The 25631-nt window shown below is 38.7% G+C and overlaps 1 protein-coding gene across 2 annotated transcripts in view; it reads left to right on the forward strand.

Moving 5' to 3' along the window:
- Positions 1-25631, forward strand: part of MEIS1 (Meis homeobox 1) — a 181345-nt gene that overhangs the window by 73384 nt on the left and 82330 nt on the right. For both annotated transcript variants that reach the window (XM_089519207.1, XM_089519208.1), the window contains one exon: positions 22918-23063. In XM_089519207.1, coding sequence (XP_089375333.1) covers positions 22918-23063 — 146 coding nt within the window. The remainder of the gene's footprint in view (positions 1-22917; positions 23064-25631) is intronic.

Raw genomic sequence — 25631 nt, forward strand, 5'->3', positions numbered from 1 at the left:
ATTGAAGCAGCAGCATGTTGGGGAACAAACAAATATAAAAACATACAGTGAAAAGGCAGATTAGGGCACTGAAAAGAAAGGTAACTGGAGCACTAATGTCAGCATCCATTGCAGCCAGCTTTGATCTGGATGTTGCATTTTTTAATTTGTTCCTTAATCTGGTTTAATTGTTTTAACTTTTGTGTTAATAGTTTTTTAAAGTTGTGCTGTGCTTTTAAATAGCTGAAAGCTGCCTTGAATCCCGTGTTGTGAGACTGCTATGGTTGCCTTCGTAGATGGTCTTCACCTGAACATTGACAGGGGAAGTGTGTCCTTTCTGGATTTCTCAACAGCATTCAGTACCATTGGTATGCTTCTGAAATGCCTGGGGGATTTGGGAATCGGAGGCTTCAGTGCTTCAGTGGCTCCAGTCCTATCACTCAGGCAGGTTTCAGATGGTGGTGCTTGGTGATAGGTCTACCACAAAAAAGAGCTTTCCTATGGAATACAACAAGGTGCCATCGTATCCTCAATGCTAGTCAACCTCTACATGAAATGTCTGGGTGAGATCATCTGGAGGTATGGCTCAGGGTGCTATCAGTAAGCTGATGACACTCAAATATATTGGGTATCTTCAGATACAGCATCAGGTTAGGATAGTGTGTCTCCTCTGAATGAATGCCTGCAGGAGGTAATGGGCAGAATGAGGAAAAACAAATTGAGGCTGAATCCAGACAAGACGGAGGTACTTACTGTCAAAGGACCTAACCTGTGTTTGGTCTTGGGTCAAACAGTCCTGAATGGGGTTACACTCCTCCTGGAAGACTGTGTTTGCAGTTTGGCTCAGCAGGACCGCTCATTGATCTCATTTCACCACCAATAGATCTTAACTGTGATCATGTTGAGAATAATTTAACAGAAAACAAACAACCCTCTTCAAACTGCTCTTATAGTATATTTGAAGTAAACAGTGATCAGCTTACACAAATAAACAAGAAGCTAGACTTTCCCCTTTTACAAACAGAAGTCAGCCAGCGTTCTGCTGGAAATCTGGCTCTGGAGAAAGATCTTCAGGCACAATCTCAGAACCTGCAGGCGATTGGCCATTCTATGCTGGAAACCTGGCAGTCCACTCTTGACCCATCAGCCCAACATAAAGCTGATGCTCCCTCAATTTCCCATAACCTTGTCCCATGACAATCCCCAAAAGATAATGTATCTCCCCTTCCAATATGGAGCTCCACGAGCGGGTTTGTATCCCCTAAAGCTCAACACCCCCGTGATGATGTGCCGTTTCCAGTTTTTAGTAACCCAAGTGCCTCCTCCTTAGAACCTTCTCTTCTTAAGTGCTTATCCTGGAATGTGGCCGGTTGGAACTCTAAGATTAAGGACCCTGGTGTGATAGATTACATCAACAAGTTTGACGTGATACTCCTCCAAGAGACATGGTGCACGTCCGGAATAGTTTGCAACGGCTATACCATCTTCGACTTACCTGCTATTCCATCTCCTGGCAAAGGCAGACCTAGTGCGGGTCTCGCCATCTTGATTTCTACATCACTCAAAGCTACTACCAAGTGTTTGTCATTTTGTGAAACATTTGCCATGGCCTGCCTAATTGATTTTGGTATTTTGGGCTTGTTAATGATAAATGTTTATATTCCTCCCAAGTTCCACCAAGACCGCAGTAAAAAGGTGTGGGAAATATTAGAAAATTACATAGTCAAACTAGAGGGACAGTTCCCCTCAGCGGTAGTGGTGTTATCGGGAGACTTCAATGCCAGAATAGGCCATAACAACGAGGCTCTCTTCTCTTCTCCTGCTTGGGGATTAGAAGAGTTAGAGGATTGCATTCTGAATACAGAAAGACAGTTTAAGGACCGGGGTATTAATTCAGCAGGTATATGTTTTATACAGATGGTTGAGCGCCTTGCCTTAAGAATGCTTAATGGGAATTTATTATTTGATCCTTGGGGTGAGTATACTTATATCTCAGCAAAAGGCAGCTCGACCATCGATTATGTACTGGTTTCTGACACTTTTGTAAATCGGGTAGTTAGCTTTTCAGTAGGAACAAGATTAGATGGTGATCATCTTCCTCTTTCCTTTTTGTTTAAGATTCCCCTGAATATACATTCTCAGATGCAACCATCCTTTACTGATTCAGTTATGGTAATTAGACAGAATAGGCTATGGTGGACCGAAACCCTCCACGAAAAGACTTCAGTTCTTCTCAATTCACCTATATGCCTGGGTTTTAAAAACCAAATTACCGTATCACAAGAAGTGCAACACGCTATAGAGAACTACTCCCAGCTCCTTAGGACTTTGACCCCCCTGTTGACTCCTATAGAGAAGAAACCAAGTAACTTTAAAGGTAGAAGAATGGCCCCTTGGTTTGATAAGACTTGCGCTGAAGCTAGAACTCACTTGAAAAATATGTATATCCAATACAGGAGAGACAATTGCCAGTTTTTGCCCCAATCGTATTTTACCACCAGAAAACAGTATAAACTACTTCTAGCAAGGAAAAAGAGGGAGGCTATTCAAAAACAGTGGTCATCATTAATAAACTTCTCCTTACAAAAAAATACTAAACTTTTCTGGGCCACAGTAACGGGGATGTTAGGAAACACTGGTGGCTCCCCCTCCTGTAACATTCCCATCAATGTTTGGGAAGATTACTTTGCCACACTTTATAGTGACTTCAGGGAACAAACCTCTGATGCTTCCAACTTGTTCAATCGACTTTCCCATGATTGCTCGAATATTCCACAATGGCCCCCCGTATCCCAAGAAGAACTAAAATCTCTTATCACCCAGATTAAATCTGGAAAAGCCCCAGGGCCCGACTTAATTCTGCCGGAGCTTCTGAAAGTCAATATTTCTTGGTGGGCTCCTCTTCTTGCTTCCCTCTTCACTCTTATTAATCAAACGGCCCAAATTCCTCCAAGTTGGTTAAACGCAGTTATAATCCCTATCTATAAGAAGGGTTCTAGAAACGATCCATCTAATTATCGACCCATAAGCTTACTCTCAGTTGTGGGCAAACTTTATGGCCGTTTCCTCAAAAACCGCCTCGCAGAATGGATAGATAGTGAGAATATTATAGGTAACGAACAAATTGGTTTTAGGAAAGGCAAAACAACTCTCGACCACTGTTTGGTTTTAAACCACCTGGCTGAGAAATATTCTACTTCCCAAAGCAAAGGACTATACGCGGCATTTATTGATCTGAAATCTGCATTCGATTCTATTCCGAGAGAAAGGCTGTGGATAAAACTTTTTGCCTCTTCTATTGATAGGAGACTACTTTGGTTAATTATGAATCTATATAGAGATACAACTATACAGGTGAGATGTGGCACTCAGGGTAATTTCACGAAATCTATCCCCACTCAAAAAGGTGTGCGTCAAGGTTGCATTTTGGCACCCTTATTATTTAACCTTTATCTTAATGATCTCTCTGCTTCCATTTCCGCGGAAGCACGCCACTCTCCTAAACTAGCCTCTGTTAATATTCCTTTACTTTTGTATGCAGATGATGCAGTTCTCCTTTCCTTTTCGGAAATAGACTTGAAACATATCTTGAGAGTTTTTGGAAGTTATTGTGAAGATAACGGCCTGATCATCAATTATAGTAAAACAAAAATTATGGTTTTCTCAAGAAAAAAGACTCGATCCAGGTGGATTCTAAATGGACATAGGTTAGAACAAGTTAACACTTTTAGGTATTTAGGAATAACTTTTCAAGCATCTCTTGGCTGGACATCCCAGAGTTCAATAGCTGTTCAATCAGCAAATAATAGTGCCAAAGCCCTAATCCGATTCTTTTATACTAAAGGAGGCCAATTTTTACCTGCAGCCTTGAAGGTGTTTCAGGCCAAGGTTATACCACAATTGTTATTTGGAATACCCATCTGGATCCAAGGTTTCTCTGTAAAATTAGAACAGGTCTTTTCCGTTTATCTTCGCAAATTATTTGGAGTACCTAATTGCGTCCCTTCAGCTGCTTTACGACTTGAAGCGGGCTGCCACTCTGTGGAATGCTCTGCTTGGACGTGGACTTTAAAGTACTGGTTGAAACTCTTTTATGCGGGCCCTGACTCAGGTCTCTGGCATCTTATACGGAAAGACAATTATACCACCCTATGGTCTAAAAATATCCAGGAAAAATTGCTGAGATTGGGTTTCTCAAATAGTTTTTTAATGTCACAAGACCTTTCGAGAGCCCAGCAGATTATGATACGCCGCATAAGAGATATTGATACTCAATATTCTTTATCTTCTGCTTGTACCACCTGCTCTCCCATTAGCCTAGGGCTACAGTTTAACTCAGAGAAGGAGGCATTTTATCTGCAAAACCTAACTATTCCAAAGTACCGAGCTGTGTTCTCTAAAGCCAGATTTAATGTAATTCCTTCAGCACTTCTAGAGGGTCGGTTCAAGGGAATCCCTTACCATGAACGGGTTTGTCCCTGTGGTGATGGTTCTATTGAGTCGTTAGAACACGTTTTATTCTTTTGTACCTTCTATAAAGACGAGAGGGCAAGATTAATCTCTCCCCTCCTGCTCAAGCCTCCAGGCAGATCGAACAGTTGGTATATGGAATACCTGCTGAACGATACTGAGAAAAGTAAAACGGAAATAGTGGCTAAGTTTCTTTGTTCGGCTGTTAAAACACGCAAGACTATGGCGGGGTACAGACCGCCGCTTTGCAGCGGTCTGGCACCGCCGCCAGAAGGTCCGCGGGGGAGCCGGAGCCTTCAAACGGCCCGACTCCCGCGCGGACCGAAAAAAGAAGCTCCAAAATGGAGCTTCTTTTTGCGTCGCGTTTGCGACGTAGCGAGGCGCCAGGGGCGCGCTCGCTACGTCAGCAGCGGCGCGACGCGTCTGGACGCTGTGCGTCCGATGCGTAAAGATGGCGGCGCCCATGTAGAAGGGGCGCCGCCATCTTGTACGGACGGAGTCCGTACTAGACCATGGGGCGTCTAAAAGAGACGCCCCTTTTTTAAAATGGGACGTCCGGAGGACGTCCCAAATGTCCGTGTAGAAAGCCCCTATGAGTCAACATAATTGAACAGCTTGGCCTTTTGCAACTTGCACTTATCTAGGCTCTGTGCCTAAGGCCTTGTATTATACATTTTTTTTTCCCTTTTAGAGCTTTTCAGTTAAAATAAATATAAATTTCTATCCTTTGCACAGGTTATGAATATATATTCCATGATTTTATTTTTAAAAGTCCGTGTATTTTGATGTTTTTAATGTTTTAAACACTTTAAATGCTCTATATGTTTTATATTTTTATATATATTCTGATGTTGATGGCTTGTTGGCTGAAATAAATTACTGACTGACTGACAGTTTGGCTGTGTTTCTGGAACCATTGCTCCAAATGACAGCTCAGATAGATGTGACAGCCAAGAGTGTTTACTGTCATCTTTGGCTGTTTATGAAAGCTGCTCCCCTACCTAGAGTTGGGGAATCTAGAGATGGTAGTGCACATGCTGGTAATCTCAAGGCTGAACTTTTGCAATGTGATGTACATTGAGCTACCTCTGTACCAAACTCAGAAACTTCAATCAATTCAAAACACAGCAGCCAGATTGGTTACTGGGACATCCAAGAGTGATCGTATTATACCAATATTAAAATCATTTTACTGGCTGCCAATTAGTTTCCAGGCACAGTACAAAGTTTTGGTTGTTACCTTTACATGGTAACAACCAAACATGGTTTAGATCCAGGTTATTTGTGGGATCGCTTCCTCCCATATGGTCTGCCCCATACACTCAGGTCCTCTGGGGGACATTTACTTCAGTCAGATAGGACTAGGTTGGCAACAATCAGTCAGAGGTCTTTTTCTTCAGCTGCCCCTAGACTGTGGGTTGGTTTGCTGGAAGAGATTCGACAGCAGAATACACTGTCTGAATTTAAAAAAGTGTTCAAGATCAGACTTTTGCATCAGGCCTATCCAGGTTATTTTTAATTGGAATTTTAAATGATGGATTTTAAATGTTGATTATTTTAATACATATATGTCTTTTTTGTTATTTTAATTTAACGTGTGTGTTTTAACTGATATTGTGCTTTTAACTTATGTTGTTGGACTGTGTTTTCTCCTGCCTTGATCAATGGGGAGATGTGAGAAAGAAATAACAACAACAACAATATGTTAAATAAATAAACAAAACCTTCTGATCTGGTAACTGAATTGTACTGGCAGGATCAGAATAACCTCATGTGATCCAAGAGCAATGCAAGCTGGACATTGTGACCGTGGTTTATTGATGGCTTCATACAACTGTTAAGAGCAAAATATAATTGATTTGTTAGGGCTAGCCTTCAATATTTTGGTGTCCAAGGCAAAGTACAAGATGCTTCTCCTTTTCAGTTACTCATGTATAAAATTATTGTTTGGTAGCTGGCTTTTCCCCCCCAACAGTGTTGACTGTACCACACCCTGTCCTATATCTGAAGGCAAAAGGCTAGCTTACATGTTGCAGGCAGGTTGCATGGCTCTACCTTTAACAGAATGCAAGAGTTTTACCTTTCCTGACACTTTTTTGTGCTCCCTCTTCCTTGTATCTGCTTCCTGAATTGGCAATGTCATTCTGCCTAATGGGAGGGCCAAACCTGTTTTTGTTCTCTTGTGGCACTTGTGCTTTCTTTGCTTACCTTGAGCCAGTGCATGAGCTGTGTTGGCAACTTACTCAACCTATAGAATGCTATAGAGGAGGAAACATTAGTGGCTGGTTAAACAAATCCAAATGCTGCTCTCTACCCAATAAATATTACAGTTGGCTTACTGTAGGGAATACCTTCAAGTTATGTTTTCATTCTTGAAGCTTTCAGATTAACCTTCCAAATGTTATTTCATATACAAACCCTCCTGAAGGAATTCTGATTTTGCATCTCTTATCAAGGTTATTAAAAATGAAAGCTCCTTTCACAAGTAGCCTACAATTTACTCTTTTTCATTTCTGCCCACTGAAAATGGAGACAAGTCAATATTGTGTCACCCCAATGGCTTTTCCTTCCTATCCTGCTATGAAACATAAATTATCACAGCCACAAGTTTCTCATATCAATTACTGCAAATAGAAACAAACAACCTTTACATGACACTTTGACCCTGGCTTGTTGAAGGTGACACCTAATAAAAACAAATAAAACTGAATGTAGAACAACCTCATTCAGTATCCACATCTTGGCAAAATGCAGAAGAGGACTGTCCTAGTGGCTAGTGTGGGGTTTCCTTGACCCCTTACTTCCCCAAATGTGTATTATGTCGAGGAGAGGTGTATGAGTAAGTCATGCATGCTTGATGTTGAAGAAAAGCCTGTTTTGTGCTTAATACATTGGAGAAATTGTTCAAGATCAGTTCATCCATGTGAAAATATGACCTCTGTGTTACTGGCAAGGTCAGCAAGACTTGTGGTGTTCTGCGGAAGAGGGCAGGTCGCTGGAGTTAAAGCTGCCTAGGGGCTGATTTGACTTGCACACCTAATTTTCTCAGATTTAGAAAAACAAACACGCCATAGCAGAGAATGTGCTGAAACTTGTTCTTTTCAGCTAGTTTTTCTCTGCTTCCTACCATTTTTCTTGTTTGGGCATATTAAAACATCCGGTTTCTAATTGCTGTTCAGATTATTTTAATGTTAACTGTGTGTTAATGCATTCATTTTTCTCATACCCTGTTTATGTAGTTTTATAGATGGGTGCCTAGAGATCAGCTGTTTATATTCCCATTATCTATTTGTTTTTCTTATCTGTTGTTTTTCCAAAATACTATTACTTGTTATCATCCCATTAAAACCAAAACATTTTAAATATCATTCAAATTATTTGGATAAACAATAATATATTGTATAAGAGACTTAAAGCTTTGTCAGTATTGTATCAGTGTTATAACACCCCTTCCCCAAAAGTTATGTTTGCTATTGATTTAGTGCAGGAGTGAGAGTTGTGCCACCCACCAGATGTTAACTGCATCTCCCATTACTCTTCATTCTTGGCTATGTTGGTTAAGAGTTCTAGGAGCTCCAGTAACTTTGACTAGGCCTAATATTGCAATTAGGAGTTGTTGTAACTAGTCCTAGCAAAGTAAGTTGGGTTGCTCTTCAGAAAGTGAATTATTGACTGAATTTATAGATTTTTCACTTCTGCTGACCAGTGACTGATGGTGTCTGATTCATTTTAAAACAACAACAATAAGAGGAATGGGTTTACAGTTACCAAAGGTTTTGCAAGCACTTAATATTTAAGCCATTCCTGTGGCACGTTCACCCTTGCTGTCCTCACATGGTGGGACATCTAAGGAGACACACTATTTAGATATAAAATTTTAATAATAGATTTTACTATTTTAATGTTTGTTGTTTTTATTTTTATAAATTGTTTAACATTTTTGAACACACACACACATAAACATGTTTGAATTGTTTCTAATTTGTGTGGTTTTAAATTGCCTTGAGACATCTTGAGTCTCTATATCTGGAGAAAGGTGGGATATAAATGATCAATCAATCAATCAATCAATCATGCTTAATGTTACCATGATGCAGGATGTTCATGAGGATTGTTTAATAATAATAATAATTTGTTTTATTTATATACCGCTATTCCAAAGATCATAGCGGTGAACAGCAAGTAAGCTAATTAGCAAGTAAGCTAATTTGTCACAGAGTAAGCCTATGCTCACAGAACAGGCTCTTCTTAAAATCTCCCAAGCAATAAATTGATGGGATGTGTGTGTGTGGACCCACTCTCTTCCCATTCTCTGCTTCAAACAGTCGTAATCATAGGAAGAATAACATTCTTCTCCTTGAGGATCCAGACTGATTGTTCATTGTACAGACCAATAGGGATGTGAAAGCATATTCTGTACATTAATTTTTTTCATTGTAATTATTTATCTTCCCAAAACTTTTTAAAGAAACAGCAGGGCTGGCCCACCATTAGGTATAGTGAGGCCACCCCCTCACGTGGCAGGTGCAGAAGGGCACAGAATACCTACAGCAACATCTTATTTATGGCCTGCTTTGCATAGGGTATGAAGAATATTACGTTTTATATCCCTGATGTCATGTCCTGACACTTGGGAAACCTCACTGAGTAAAAAGGGAGAAAGCCATGAGATTCTTTGCAGTTCAGCACATCTTTGGGAACAATTTGTGCAGAAATAGCACATGTTTTTTCCTCTGAAGGAAATGGGATTTCTGTGGGTAGGGGAGAAACCTATATTCTTCATGGAAAGTACTGTTTCCTGTGAAGAAAAAAACACATGCTATTTCTGCACAAAAGGTTTACCGTGAAAGTCATCTTAGAGTGAAAATAGCATTGAGAACTGTATAGATTTCCCTGTATTTTAGTAAATTTAGAAGAAGAAGAAGAAACAAGTGGAAACCATTTATTTTTTCATGGGAGGATGAAGTAAATGAAAATTTTGTATCTGTAGCTCTATACCTCCTAAACTCCAAATCTTTCATTCTGTCCTGAGGATGCCGTCCCACTGTCAGTAGGAAATAATCCACTGCCAGTCAGGCCAATTTTTGTACATGAAAACATGTGGGGTAGGTTGTGAGAGGTGTCATCATGTTGTTTCCTACAGGTTGGAGAACATTTTGTGCAAGCCCTAGCAGCAGCTTCTTTCTTATAATGCCATGGATTGTGATTAGATTTATAGGGAGCCCTGTATGGTGGATTTATGCAAGAAATTCAATATGAGATGCTGCTTTCTTATGAAAACGCTTTCCACTTTTTACTCATAAGAATCCCTTGAAAGAACTATTTTTGGCTCCTTTGTTTTTTGTACTGCTCCTGCTCTTGTAGTAACTGACAGGTAGAAATTATACAGATGAACCTTACTCTGATAGGGAGATGTGATGGAAAACAATTCTGTTAAATAGTTACCTGCCAAGCTGTTATGAAAAGCATAGGCCCATGTGAAACTTTTTTTTTAAGTTTGTAACCTTAATACTTACCATAAATGACTTCCATCTCTTTACTCTGATACTCTGTGTACATAAATAATAAACACCAATCACAGGGTCAATATATTGACTTTATATATTATTACGGTGCCCATTACTGTCCATACATACAGTTAATGAATTTATCCTAGTTCAGATTTTTGGGTCGTTATTAATAAGAGGTAGCTGCTAAGTGTCATGATCTAGGAAAAGTATCTTGCAAATGTGATCCAAGAAGGTGTTTCTCCGCCCTACAAGATATTGTATTCTGCCATCTTCCAAGAATACTGCATGTGAAATGTACTTTGGTATGCCCCATGCTACTATTTTAAAAGAGTCACTTTACTCAGCATGTGTTGTATAAGGATACCCTTCATATATAAAGGGAGCAACATACATCTGATTAGAACAACATGTCAGTCCTTATATACTTTAGGTTTTTCTTGGCCAGTGAAAAAACTTGTTAAAGCAAGTGGTTTTTAAAACATTTCTTATGGATTGTTAAATCATCTTACTGCTTTCTCATAGTGTCACTAGTTTACTAGTTTTAAAGTTAAAATTGTGTTCAGATTCTCTAGGTTTTTTTAAGTGGTGGTAAGCAAAAATATACAGAATGGATGAAACAGAATACAATATGTATTTTAATCTATCACTGTTTTAAATCTTGTGGGATCAGGTAACTAGAAAAAGTGTCCTTGTCATAAAGGAAGGGTGGCCTTCCAGGTGTTTTGGACTCTAACTCCCATCAGATATAACAAATACGAACAGCGGGCTGAAATTATATGACTCATAGTCCAGCAACATGAAGTACATGTATTCAACTGTTATTTGTTCTTCCACAATGAGCATCTTAAAATGATCGTACTTTCATTCAAGTATTTGGCTTCATACTTTTTTTAAAAATGTAAATTTATTTCAGAAAACAAGGTGCGTTGTCATTGTTGTGTGCTTTCAAGTTGTTTCCAACTTATGGTGACTGTAAGGTGACCCTATAACAGTTTTGTTTTTGTTGTTTTTTTGTGGCAAGATTTGTTCAGCGAGGGGTTGCCTTTGCCTACCTCTGAGCCTGAGAGAGTGTGACTTGCTGAATCCATGGCCGAGTGTGGATTCAACCCTATTCTTCCAGTATCCTAGTCCAACACTCAAACCACTACACCATACTGTACATACTGATGTATTACTGTACATCAAGGATGACTAAATTTATCCACTCTTACAAGGCAAGATGAAAAATTGTCAGTAGCAACAATTTATCTGAAAATCTGCACCAGCCAAAATAATAGTTTTGTTTCTTACTGTTATCAAGCTTTTCTTGCATAGTAATTTAATATGTTTTCATTAGGGGTTTTCCTGTTCTTTTCTTTTTCAGTACTTGTAAAATATAATATGGCTGAATCTATGCTCTGGTGAGAGACACAAAGTAACTCCATCTCATTTGCATTCTGAGGCTTTGTATGTTTAGTTCAAAGCTTAAATATTAAGGAGAACCTCGTGACAGTAAAAGCTATTAGACAGTGAGACAGATAGTGGAATAGAGGGTTGGGGACTCTCTTTCAACACCGTTTGGATGGTGATCACTTAGGTTTGCATTAGCTGTCTACTCCTGCATTGCAGAGGGTTGAATTAGATGGCTCTTGTGGCTCCTTGCAAGTCTATGGCCTGTTACAGACTGCCAAAATAAAGCTGCTTTGGGTCTCTTTGGAGGTATGCTATTTAAATGACGCATGGGTCCTAAGAGTCCAGAGGTCGCGCCAAAGCCTCACTCCATTCCTAAGCACTGGAGTGCAGCTTTGGTGCAGCTTCCAGATTCTTAGGACCCATGCATCATTTAAAGAGCATACCTCCAAAGAGACCCGAAGCAGCTTTATTTTGGCAGTCTGTAACAGGCCTATGATTCTGTGAAGTAAGTCTCACTGTGCTTGGCAGTGCTTTCATTCATTATGCTAGGACCAGGGGTATCACTTGGTGGTGCACACCTCACCAGGTGACACCCTAAGGGAGAGTGACACCATTGTTCCCCAAACACCTGCCTTTTGGCAGAAGTGGGCTGTGGCATTCACCTGCATCCCTTTAAAGCTCTGAAGCGCAGAGGAAGAGGTGGGGTGAATGGGGATGAGGCTCAGTGGGAGGAGAAAGGAGAGACTTCAGTTTTTAAAAAACATTTTTTTTAATTTTTAAAATTCTTTTAAATTTTTCTTTAAAAACTTCACTTCTTACTAAAGGTTCATATTAACCATATGAAACTATGTACATTCAGGCTTTGAATACGATTTTGTAGTTTAAAGGTATAATTTTAATTTTGTTTGCTAGTTGTTTATGTCACAACTATTGCTATTGCATTGAGTGATATATGGGAATTACATTTTATGGGTAACATTCGAATAAAAATCATTACTAAAGATTCTGTATGGTGTGGTATGGGAGGAGGTCAATGAGGAGGTGACACCATGAATTACTGCACTGGGTGATGCCAACCTTAGTGACTCCACTGGTTAGGACTACAACTTTCAGCATAGAGGTAGTCTTCCTGATTCACTCAAATTTGTCCATAACAAGGGTGGAACAAAAAATATGACTACCATGCATACCATCCAGCAATTAAGACATTGGATACTCACTGACTGTGCATTATTACTAAATCAGGGTATTTTATTCAACTTTATTTAATATGAGGGATTTTTCAGGATCTGTGCGAGTTTATTTGTAGCACAGTATTGGGGTATCTAATGGAAGTACATTTGCTTTGATTTCTTGTTTTTATCAATAAGCCAGCCTTGTGTGTAAGAGCCTCCTTGATATATCTTAGCAGAGCTTTAGAGCAAGATATGCATTTGGCCCTTACTTTGGGAATAATTAACACCACATATGGTACTCTCATAGATGTCATGTTGAATGCACACAGAAAGTCCAAACACATTGCCTTTTTGAAGACTCCACATAGAAATTGAAAAGTTTGCTTCCTTGATCTCCTTCAGTTAGTGTATCAATTCTTGTTGCATATCTTTAAGTCCTTTCCAACTTATGGTGATCCTAAGGCAAACCTATCATGGGTTTGCTTGGCAGGTTTCTTCAGAGGAGGATCGTAATTGCCATTCTATGACAATGAGAGGGTATGGCTTGCCCAAGATCACCAAGTGGATTTACATGGCCAAATCAAGATTTGAACTCTGGTCTCCAGAGTCCTAGTCCAGTGCTCAAACCACTACACTACGCTGGCTGTCACACACCTCTTACAGCTAGTTGTAATTTCTGCATTTTCTCTTTAGATCTACACGACAGATCATTGCCCGTGGATTTTGGTGAATAATGTTTTACCAGGCATCTAACATTTTCTTAACAAAGGACTCTTTGTACATGCACAATGGCTGCATCATCACATGGCAGGCCCATAACAAGATTTTTCCCCCTTTGGCATGGCATGGGTATAATGAGGATGGCCAGCATAGTTAAGTGAAAAGGAGATGAGGCATGATACTTGTACATAGTCACAACTTCAGTTTAATTAAAAAAAAACAACTTTATTAAGCTACAAAGATGGAAATATGCAGAAGGCTAGCAAACAATAGATACCCTCCAGAGTCCAAACAAACAACCTCCCCTCCTCTAAATCAAGGAATATAAAATACAGCATGTGCCAATTTATCCTTGGGCAGCAGCTATTCATTTATGTTCTTTACTTGCATTTTTTTTGCCCATTTTTAATTAGACATTATTTGATAATTGACATCATGGAAAATGTGGCCATGTGCATTGGAAAGTTAAGATCCTCCAAGTTGTGTTATGGTGACTTAGGCTTTTTGATTCACATGGTTTTCTTAATTTTTTTTTAAATGGTTAGCCCCTGGTGATAAAGATGCTATAAGAGCCTATCTCAGATATCATATAAGACTTAAATCAAATGTGATGCTCATTGTCAAATAACACACTCACCTTTTGTTTAGTCTTCCATTTACACTAATTCCATTAAAATATTTGTTGACATGCTAAAAGTGTGCCAGGTGGTGCTTCATGCCTCCCCTTCCCCTCTTCTTTTTCCTGATGGGAAATAGATCTTACCTGGGTTCTGGGTTCAGGCTGGCCAGTGTCCTTCCCTTTCTCCCTGAGACAAGAAACATCTTGAGGGTTTAAATTGGTCTGTGCTACACTTGACTTGTGCAGTTGCTTAAAGTCAAAAGAAATGGACTGACAAGGGCTCACTGAAACATCTCTAATGCTGATCAAAGCATTCCCTCACTAGCCACTGACTTGGTGGAATTGGCTTAATTGATATTGTGATTATGTTTTAACTACTGCAAACAGGAGCATGCAATAGGCAGTTCTGTGCCAATCGGTTGCCAAAACAAGGTAATAGAGAACCATATGCTATTTATATTAGTGACTTGTAGTCTGGGACAGGAGGGGGGTTCACTCTGCTGTTTGCCATGAGCCCACCCCCCTAATATTGGGCCTCTTCAGTTAATTTGTAATATGGTGGCACCCATAAACCCCCCCCCCCCCAAATATATGCAATGAGATTCAGACTCATAAAATTACAGCAAGTCCCTACCCTGTTCTGCAGATTGGACTAAGAGATAATATTGCCCCAGTGTGACCCACAGTACACTTTTCCTAGCTGTACATACTGTTGTTGTCATTTCAAATCATTTTAAATGACTTCACGTTCTGACTTATGGTGACCCTATCATGGTGTGTGTGTGTGCGTGTATTTTTGCAAGATTTGTTTGGAAAGGGTTCGCCCTTCACTTCTTCTGAGGCAGAGAGAGTGTGACTTGCCCACCCCGCAGAAAAGGGGGAATCAAAGCCAACTTCAGAGGCAAGGTCTCTGACAGTGACCAGAAGGAATGAGTTGGTATGTGAGATCCCGGTTGTCATCACATACCCAGTTTGTTGTTGCTGACTTGCCTGCACAAATGAGCACTCATGAGATCATCAGCCACAGAGAGCACTTTACATACAGTATTACCTTTGGCACCAGGCTTTTCAATGGACTTGGTTGACATGTTCCTCTGCAAATCAACAAGGGGCGGGAAATTTTTGGTGATGTGCACAACCCTTACAGCCACTTGTCAGCTTTTAGAAAGTTCTGTTTTTATGCATCTGTAAAATTCAAGGAAAAATTGTTCCAATTACATATGCTAAGAAATATGAAGAAAACATTGACAGTATCCAAAGTATTTCTGGAATACTGCACTATATTAAATGGATATGCAAAAATGAATATTTTCTCTTTCTGTTGTCTGGTCAAATTCCTTTTGCTTCCATTCTTTGACTTACAGGGTGCTCTCCTAAAGTATTGCCTAGAGCACTCTGAAAAGAAACACTGGAGATCCCCCACCCCAAATGTTCTGGAGTAAGTTTGTAGGGAACAGAGAAGCAGATTAGGGTATAATCGGAGGTGAGCAGGGAAGAGATTAGCAGTGTGGTGAGGAATTTTAGGTACCAAGACAGTATTCTAGAATGCTCTCTTTTTGGTCCCCCATTTAGTATCAATTTAACTTTGAAGAGCAGAGTTTAGATTTGTGTGTGAGAAGAATCTCTGTCTTCATGGTAATATGTTGAGCAGAATTGCTCCTCAACACATCATGTTGATTACTGTGTGTTGCTATTCCAGTATGTGGCATATCTTAACCAATTAATTGTTGAATAATCAATCGAGTACAAAACAAAATTAATTAATAAATAAAAATTGCTTTTCACAGTCTAAATCTGGATGAGTCTGGATAACAAATACAAACAAAGTACAACTTTGGAAATGACAGTCCTGATTTTTTATTTTTATTTTTAAGATTTGACTTTAAAATTAGTTTTACATGAAGTTACCTCAGTCGTACAATCATTGGTTTGTCGTGAACAAAACCAGCCTCTGCATTTTAAAAAAAAACCAGCATTGGCTGCCAGAAAAATCTGAGACTTTGTTAGTATGCAAAAGAAAGAGACATCTGGATCTGAACTAATGGGCAGGTAATTCAGAGTCACATATGTTAATTAAACACCAATCTTGTGTTGACCTGCTGCTGCAAGCACTTAAGAGGTCTCTGTACATTTAAAGTTCTTCTTTCCTAAATTGTTAAAATTTTGAGTCAAAAGTATTTTTCTTGGAAGAGGAAATGAAATTTATCATTTTTGAAAAAGAACCAGAAGAACCATGTGGCCATGCATTTTTAAAAATACACTGTTGAATGCAAAAGAAATAAATGAAATAAAAAATGCATCACCTTAAAGGGCCATAAACTGTGTCTGTATGTGCTTTTTATTGTTTGGCTGAAAGTGAGCACAATACTCTAATCTAAAATCCAATAGTCTCTGAGCAGAGCAGATACTTTTATTGTATTAGAGTCTTGAGCAGAAGAATGTGCTACTGAAATGTCTTCTTCTAAGGGGCTAAAATGACCTTTAGTGTGAAAAATTGGGAGAAGAAGGAGGGGGGAGGAGGAACCAGCTTAAATGGAAGGGAGCTTAAAGGACTTTGGCAGGCTCCCATGACAATGGCACATTACAGTCTAGGGTGCATTTTAAGAGTTTCTGTAGGTATTTTCCTAATGCTCATTTCTTCACATATTTTCTAACAAAAGGTTTTAAAGTGGTGGATATAGACTCTTATCTTAAAATGGATCATTAGAAGCCAGAGTTTGGAATGTATTCTTTTGTGCCTTGTGTTCCTTGGCTCTGTGAATTCCAGTGCTTTGTCAATTTCTGGCCTGTTGTAAAGCTGAATTTTCTCCAAAAGCTTCAATCTAATTTATCACATTATCCACTCATACAGGATATCTTTCAAATGTTATAAATGATCAGCTTATGAACAAACTATGGGGAACATGAAGTGTTTTCAAAAATGAGTTATATCAAAAGCATGTATTTGTGTAGAGAACAAAATTGCATAGTGTGGTAGCAGATAATTTTTTAGGGGATGTCTGTGGCTTGAAAGCATAATTGGAAAGGTGCTTTTTTTAAAGGGAGATTTATGCATGATAAACAATTTTTGATAATGGTTCCTTAACATTTACTTCTCTATCCTTAGCTTTCTTTCTGCTGTAGTTAGAATGCCCCTAGCAATATTAACACCTAAAAAAAACCCCACCAAACATTCTCTCTTATAGTTCTGGTTTTCTCACTGCATATACCTTATAAATATTACAGATAGGGTGCATAACATGTTGTTCTATGAATTAATGCAAATTATATAAATGGATTTCTTGATGCAACACAAAACATGGATTTGTTAATGCAACACAGTATGAGGTGATATGCTACATCATTTCTTTTACCTGAACATTGTAGCATTCTTTGTGAAGGCCTCCTTCCTTTGTATTCTAACTGTCTGAATACCATGTCATATTACACCAGATACACCTTTTATACATCCGTTTTTATATCAGAAGTGACCACAGATTACTGGAAATATATATAGAATGAAAAAAAAAAAACACCACTTGATGACATTTGAAACAATAAGGGCCCTTGACAGACCTGCACTGAACGCCAGCCTGGGGGCAGAGTGGAGGTATGGCATCTGCACGACCCATGCCCATGATGCTGGTGAGCCTAACTGTATGGCGAGTGGCATCATGGCACTCTTTTGGCACTGTGTCCAGATGACACACCAGAAGGAGCACTGAAAAGCCATGACGCCGGCAGCTATGGTGCCCTTTCCGTGGCGCAAAAAGGAGCTGCTTTTTGTGGCTCCTTTTTGAACTGCAGAAAGCCAGAAAGGTGTGCAGTTGCTGTGGCCCCAATCCAGAGATGAAAGGGGCCGTCTAGTCAGCCCCTAAATCATCTGTTTAGAACTGCTGCTTAGCACTAATGGATATGGAGAAATACAGAAACATCCAAATGTGTGAGTTGTAGATAAACTCTTCATCAAACATAAGTAGGTTCTGTTTTCTAATGTTAGTGTCCCATGGTACATCAGAGACCCAGACCAAGATGCAGTTCTTTTCCTGTAAAGTGATCTTCTACTATTTAACATAGTTTGGATCTTGGGTCTAGTTACTGTTGTAATTAGTGTTGTATTTAATGCTAAGAATATATTGAAGCCTGAAATTGTGGAAATTATTATTGCAGGATCAAATGTGGAAGTGAGTCACTTTAACACAGAATGTTCCAAATTCTGTTGGTTTTACTTATCAATTTCATTCATGAGAACTGGCATTAAAAAAAAGACAAACTACTTTAAAAAATTCCTTGTGAATATTGCCCTTGTATTAAGCATTTCAGGACACATACTGTATAAGTTACTCTTCAGAGGTCTTCAGCTCCTTTATTAGCTAGGTAGTATGAGTGGTAAAAGATAAGATTTGTTGTTGGTGAGCAATAGAATCACAATGAGCTTTAAAAAAAAACATTTTCTGTATATGGGGTTTGAAGGGAGGGAGGGAGGTTAGACAAGGGGTGATCCAGGGGAGGCAGAGGGGAAGTTGTAGGAAGAGAAGGGGTGGAGATTTGACCTGAATGAGAGGAACCCCTGCTGATCTGGCCAGTCTGACTCATTGAATGACCTGAATACAATAAATGCTGCTTTATCCTTCCTTGAAAGGAACAAGATAGCACAGCCTAAATGCCTGGGTGTGCTTAAATAGGCAACTGTGAGGTATTTGAGGTGAGTATGTTTGAAATCGGAGCTGCCTGACAGTCTGGGAGTTGCCAGGGGTCATCTGCCCAGCTCCATGGGGATAGGCCCAAGATTCACAAGGCACAGCCCATGGCTGAATTGTTACACAAAATATATTTGTTCATTTCCCCACTTTCTCAAGATCACAACCGGTAAAACATTTTAAAACCATTCTTAAATATTATTTTAAAACACAAATGGTCATGCTGAAATGTTTTGATGAGTTGATCTATAGAAACAGAAATGCAAAGCCTTACTCATTTTGCTTGTTACAAGGTTTCTGGTGTGTGTGTGTGTGCATGCGCACATGCCTATAGGTAGTGTATAGTTGCTGTGCAGATTTCTATGCTCCTAGCAATTTGACAAGCAATGAGTCTGCTTCAGTGATCTCAAATCCTTTTAGACTTAATTTGTGAAAGAGCAGAAAAATAGCTAGCACCCCTTCCCCCCAGTATTCAAAAACAGAGGCCCAGGTATTTTACAAGCCATCCTATCCAGGTAGCTTTATTTTAAAACGACTCTGATAATATTATATTGTTTTTAAAACAGACAGTAAATAGGAGGTCCACATCAGATGAAAAGGATATTGTGTTGGCCCAACTTATCAGTGACCATGATGTAGATGATAGTGAGAGTCCAGGTTTCTGCATTAAAATGTGTGCATATGTGTGCAGTGCAAATTCAAGCAATGCCCTTGAATAGCCAAGGGCCATTTTTAAGAGCCTCTGGCCCCTCGGTCACTGGCCTACTAGTTAATTGCCACACGGACTTCATGACACATGGACAGATAATATGACATTTTCAGTTTCTGTCACTAGCAAACGCCACAGCGTTGCTTGCACTAGTTGCTAAGAAGCTGTCAAAAGCCATTAGCAGTTGGCTAAAGTTGCCCTATGGCATTTCCTCATGGCATCAGCAAAACGAGCATAAATCACCCAGTGGAGCCTACTGCTATACTAATGAGGCTGTAAGCTTGTTTATGGACTAGCATCATTTTTATGATTATTTCCACCTTTTCAGCTTGCCTTCATTGGCGGCAGGAGAAGTCAACTTCAAGAATGAAGTCACTGCTGACATTTCACAAACGTGGTTCATAGCTGCTACCATGTGGCTGGTCAGTGGTTCTTCAAGTTTTGCTTCATGATCTTAAAAGGAAAAAAAAAGTAGGCTAGGGGAAAGCAGGAGAGGAAAAGCATTCTCCGGAGACCTTACAGAGGTGGCTATATCAAATTGCAGAGTGAATGGAAAGGCTATTTAGACTTTTAGCTGAGATTTTCCTTTCCAACGAATCAAGTTTCAAATTGTTGTTGCTTTTTTAAGTGGAAATGGTTAAGTGATGTATTAAAATCTATGAAAGTGATTTCTTGTAAAGGACTCTATTTCATTAATATGCTTTTTCTCTCTCTCTTATCCTTCTCTTATCTGCTGTTGGACAGGACTAGAGTTTATTGTTTTAAGCTTCTCTGAACACACACAAGTATTTTACATGGGATTGAAAGCATTTGCTTCCAATGAAAACCTTGTCTTAGATTACAGCCCAGCAGTGTAATTTCCCTCCCAGATGGGAGTAAAGTAGCTGTATTTGCCTAAAAACAGTAGGAAGAACAAACTGTGCATTAAGCCAAGGCTGTTTTTGGCTTGAGCTAATGATGTAACAGAAACCTTTTATTTGGGATAGGTCACTGCCTGGGATTGAAGGGGGTGGTGGTGGTGATCTGGCTCTTGGTTGAAAGGTTTCTCCATTGTATCTACATAAGTCTTCACTTTAAAAAAAAAAAAAGGGGGGGGGGTGTTTGAGATTCTGTTCCTAATGTTTCTGCTTTCATACAGCAGAAATAAACAGGAAAGGTTCTGGGGAGTGTTAGACATGGAATGCAGAAAGCTTTCCCCTTCCTAATGGAGTATATAATTCAGGTGCCCTGAAGGCATGCTTTCAGGAATTCTTTTGCCTGAGGTAATGGGGAGCTAAGGCTGCTTTAAGGCCTTGATTATCTATTGATGCACAAAGCTGGAAAAAGTCATCTCTGTTGGATTATAGTAGATATTTCCATAAATTATCAATGAATTCTCTTCTAGCCAGGCACAAGGCATCACTTGCTAAAATAATCTGTAGGCGTGGGCAGAAACGGGCACAGAACGAGTTTGTTTATTTGTTTGCTTTTAAAGAATAGGGCACAAAAGCAGTGGGGAGAGGACAATGTCATTAGGTTCGGAGCCCCTTATTTTTAATCAGTGACTGTCTAATAGATTTCTCCTTCTCCGCCCCTCTTTGGTCTCCTCTCAACTCGAGAAAGTGGATTAGTACATGGAAAATTTAAATGCTGTTGAGTTGTTTGCTCATGTTTATTTTATGAATCATTATTTTATATGGCGAATTGCTTCTCTGAATAAAAAAGCTTTCAAAGACTTTATCAGCCTAAGACATCTAAGGTCTTTTCTATAAAGGGCCTGTTTTAGAAAAACGAACATTGGAGTTGAGCCTTTCATTAAATATAGAGCTCTTTATGAAGGCAGTCACAACTGTTCTTTTAAAGGTTTTTTTTCCAAGTCAGTGTTCATTATTTTAAATGATTGCATTGCATCTTTTTTAAAAAACAAACAAAACAAAAACAAAAATACTTTCCTACAGATAATTTAAAATCATTTTTTGTTTTGAAATTAAAGATAATGCTTACTTGATTACGTCAAAAAATAATACACTCTTAAAAATGACCTCCTGAAAAATGAAGCTCCAAGACGACATTATATCCATCGGACAATAACGAAAGGATAAAACCAGTCATTGTACAAACTTCTAAACTACTTGACACACTTCAACTGAAGTCCCTTCCTGCAATGCTGGTTGCAATGTTAACAATAGGCCAGGCTTATACTGTAAACAAAACTGCTTGCTACTTTTATAAAGGAAATAAACTGCTTCACTTGACCCTTACAGAACCTCGTAGAATTAAAAACATTCACAGACTTAATTTGGTTATCCTGAAATAAGCCCTTAACAAATATACATCAAAGTCCAACCCTGATTGGGGATGGCTAGATCAGTCCATTACTCCTTCTCAATTTTAAATGCCTTAATTCACAGTCCATTCTGCATTTTCTGCATTAATTTAGAATCAGCAGAAAAAATAGTATTTAAATATTATTTAACCCTATTTTCTTCTGAAATACATATTTATGATTTTTTTTAAACTAAAATTTTCATTTTTACCATATTTATGTTACAGTGATCCTTTTTATTGTACTTTGGTACCTTTTTGACCCCAGACCTGTGCCATAGGATTCAGAGGAGTGCAAAATCATTACATTAGTCTGAGAGACAGTGTACATTGCAATTTGCAAAGAGTGATTTCCTCAGACATCTCTCATGATTCATCCTACTAAAGTATTTGAGACCATGATTAGAAAGATTGTACATAAATATAATGGAGAAATAGATGTAGTTGTGCTTTCAGGGTGGTGGTGGTGGCATTTTCATCCGCAAAAGGTAATTGACTAGTTACATTTTTGAAATGAAGGAGAATTGGAGGTGCATAAGATCATACACATCTTATGCAGGGGCTATATTTCAGTGGCAGAGAAGATGCTTTCCAGGTTTATTCCCCAGCATCTCCAGATATGGCTAAGAAAGACATTTGTAGAGCTGTTGGCAGCCAGAGTGGATGATACCAAACTAGTGAGACCAATGATAGCAATTTGCATTAGGCAATCACATATATTCAGAGTGTCTCATGCAATTTCTTTATTGAAACAGTTATTTATACTTCAAATTTGGATTCTGAATATTAGAACTGTTGAAAATTATTTATAAGGGCAGTAGGCAAGAAGAGTAATGTCCTCAAAACTGTAGGCTGAGTAGCCAAATGTCTTTAGAGGTATCCAGGTGATTTGGATGGATTAATTGGAATATTGTTAATGTACTGATACAGACTTTGAACTATCTGGGTTTTGGTTTTGGTTTTTTTGCTTTTGTTTTATAGGGGGTGGGGAAACAGACTATGGATTCAGATTTTGATTTGCTCACAAACAAGGTGGTTGTGAAATCACACATAAAGCAGTGCATTTTTATTCTGCTTTTAAAATCTGTGTCCATGTAGAAGAAAAAAGTAGGTTTAACGTGAGCATCTAATTAAACAGAAATGGCCAGTGCACTTATCTATGTGTGTTTTTGCATTATAAACCAGAAACAAACTGACACCATTATTTCCACCCATGAAATACAGTGTAAAGTAATGTTCAGTTCTCATATTTTAATTGCTAGTTACACATTTAAATTATAAAACACCTACACCAATCAGTCTTCAGTTGAAGGTACCTCAAGATAGCAAAAGTCAAAAATTTGATTCACTATATTTACAGGTGACGGCTTGGACAACAGTGTAGCTTCTCCCAGCACAGGTGATGATGATGATCCAGATAAGGACAAAAAGCGACATAAAAAGCGTGGCATCTTTCCCAAGGTAGCCACAAATATCATGAGGGCATGGCTGTTCCAACATCTAACAGTAAGTGAACTCCAGATCACATATGTGAAATAAAGCATGGGTGGAAAATGTCATAGTTGTGGTAGAAAACAAGAAGACTTCCTGCATATGCATTTGAGCATATGTAGAATATGGTCAAACATCTTTGAGAGTCTTTGCATTTTGTATATCTTGCTAAAGAGAGGAAGAAAGAGGGAGACAGAGAAAAAATACTTTAAAAATGGAGAAATAGTTAATAGACATTTCTACTTTTGTTTGGGGGTAACAAAGAACTCGTAATATGTATAGGTCACTCAAACCACAGTAATAAAGGCTCAGTTAGAATGTATACCAGAGGTCAGAAAAGAGATTAAAAAGTCAAAACGATCAGCAGCATGATTAACATATAATGTCCAAGAACACATTAGAGATGAAAAGGTTTCCTTGAGGAATGAAAATTCTTATCCATATCAGGAGAACTCACTGGAATACAAGCTGGCAGAAAGGAAACATAAACAGAGAATACAGAATGAAAGGAGAGATGTTGAGCATCATGACCAAAAATAAAGAATTCTTTCCATACATCAGGTGAAGCAAGACTGCTAATGAAGCAGTTGGACTACTGGATGAATATAGAGTTGAAAGTGCACAAAGAGACTGCAGAAAAACTGAATGTTTTACTACAGAAGATGTAGGGCAGATATATAAGCAAGATCTGATACTTGTAGGAGTGGTCTGAGAAATTTTTGGCAAACAGAAGTGATAAAAAAAGTGTTCTAGACCTTAATGAGGATTTTAAAAAAGAAATCGCATAGCATCATCTAAGAAGGCATCATCTAAGAGTTGTTAAAGACTCCAAATGTGAGCCTTATATGATGTTCTACCCCGTGAATGGAAATAGCACTATAACATTGATTTTTATTTTAAAAAAGGGATGGGGATGGGGAGTCCAGGAAATTTCAAGCTGTTCACCTCAATGTCTTTTATGGGTGAATTTGTGGAAAGTATTGCTAAAGATTTAATGCTCAATAATTTAAAAGGGCTCTGTTGACCCCCTCCCCATCCACATGGCTTGGGGAAAGGTAAGTCTTTTCTCACTAAATGTTTAGAATTATTTGAGGGCATCAAAAACATGTAGAAAGGACTGGTCTGACAAATGTTGTTTACACGGACTTTCAAAAGATTCCTGAGCAAATTAAGCCATCGTGAGTTAAGAGGAGAAGTCTTCTTCTAGATTGGAAATCGGTTAAAGAACCGGCAGAAAAAAGTAGGAACAAATTATCCGTTCTCATAGTGGAGACTTGGGCCAGCCAGCTTGTTTTGAAGTTAGGGCTAAGCAGTGAGGTGGTCTCATTTGCTGATGATGCAAAATTATTTAGGGTGATTAAAACAGATAAGAACAGGGGGAAAAAAAGAGCTCCAAGGGGATTTCTCCAAATCTGAGTAAATAAGTTTTGAAATAGCAACTATAAAATGATGAACATTGAGGCAGAAATCCTACTTGAAATATACACTGATAGGATCTGAACTGTTGGTGATTGTCCAAAAAATAAAATAAAATAAAATTTAAAAATTCCTGGTAGATAACAGAGATTGATGCAATGTATGGCTGCATTCTGCACTGAACATTAATATAAGAGGAATCAAAAATATACTTGACAAGTGTTTATGATCTTATAATATTGCCCTTATGATCACAGTTAGAATACTGCATTCATTTTTGAGCATTACATTAATCAGAAAGGATATTGGAGAAAAAAATCAAAGAACTAATGGAACTCCTCTGCAAGAAAAGATTCTAAACATTTGGGGATGCTTAGCTGAGAAAAGTGTGAATAAGGGCAGACAGTGCCTTATATTGAGAATATGGACAGAGAAATGTTTCCCTCTTTCTCCCAATACTGGAATCCATGGTCGTCTACTGAACTGGAGTGAGGTAGGGGAGTTAACTAAACAGAAAGCCATCAGCTTGAACAGTCTTAAGAGTGGATGAGACAAATTAATGGAAGAAAAAGTTATCAGTGGCCACCAAAACCTGAGAGCTATAGCTAAGCATCAGACATGCACATTGTTTGGGAATGTGAGCAAGAGCCAGCAGTTATACTTGTGGCAGCTTTCATAACCAACAAGCTGACCACTAATTAGAATAAATGTTCTGTTTCTTGTGGGGACTTCGTCGCTCCCTTTTCGTAGCACCTTCTCGTTTAAAATAAAACATATTATTTACTCTATCTTACTCTGCCTTATTTATTTACAGTATTTATACCCCACTGTTCAGCCACAAAGGTTCCCAGAATGGCTTACAAATCGTTACAGATTGTTACCTTAACTTATCAGTGGGCATTTCTGTACAACCAAATGCCAGCAGCTTTGTGGAATGGTACTTGGTAGTATCTTACTTGAATAGAAAAATAGAACAATAACTTTCAGGCAATCGCAATGCCATGGTTGCAGCTCCAGCGTTGATTTACACTTTCCTTAATTGGAATGTAGAGAGAAATGGGATTTAACTGCCTGCCCCCAACATCATTTTCCCTCCCAACTTCCTCTTGTAGTACTAACATTAAGAATGTGCCACGTAATAGAAGAGACTTCTGTTGTGGCTGGTAG

Source organism: Sceloporus occidentalis, unplaced genomic scaffold (genome assembly GCF_023333645.1).
Source record: "Sceloporus occidentalis isolate IW3139 unplaced genomic scaffold, rSceOcc1.0.p SCAF_4, whole genome shotgun sequence".
Lineage (NCBI taxonomy): Eukaryota > Metazoa > Chordata > Lepidosauria > Squamata > Phrynosomatidae > Sceloporus > Sceloporus occidentalis.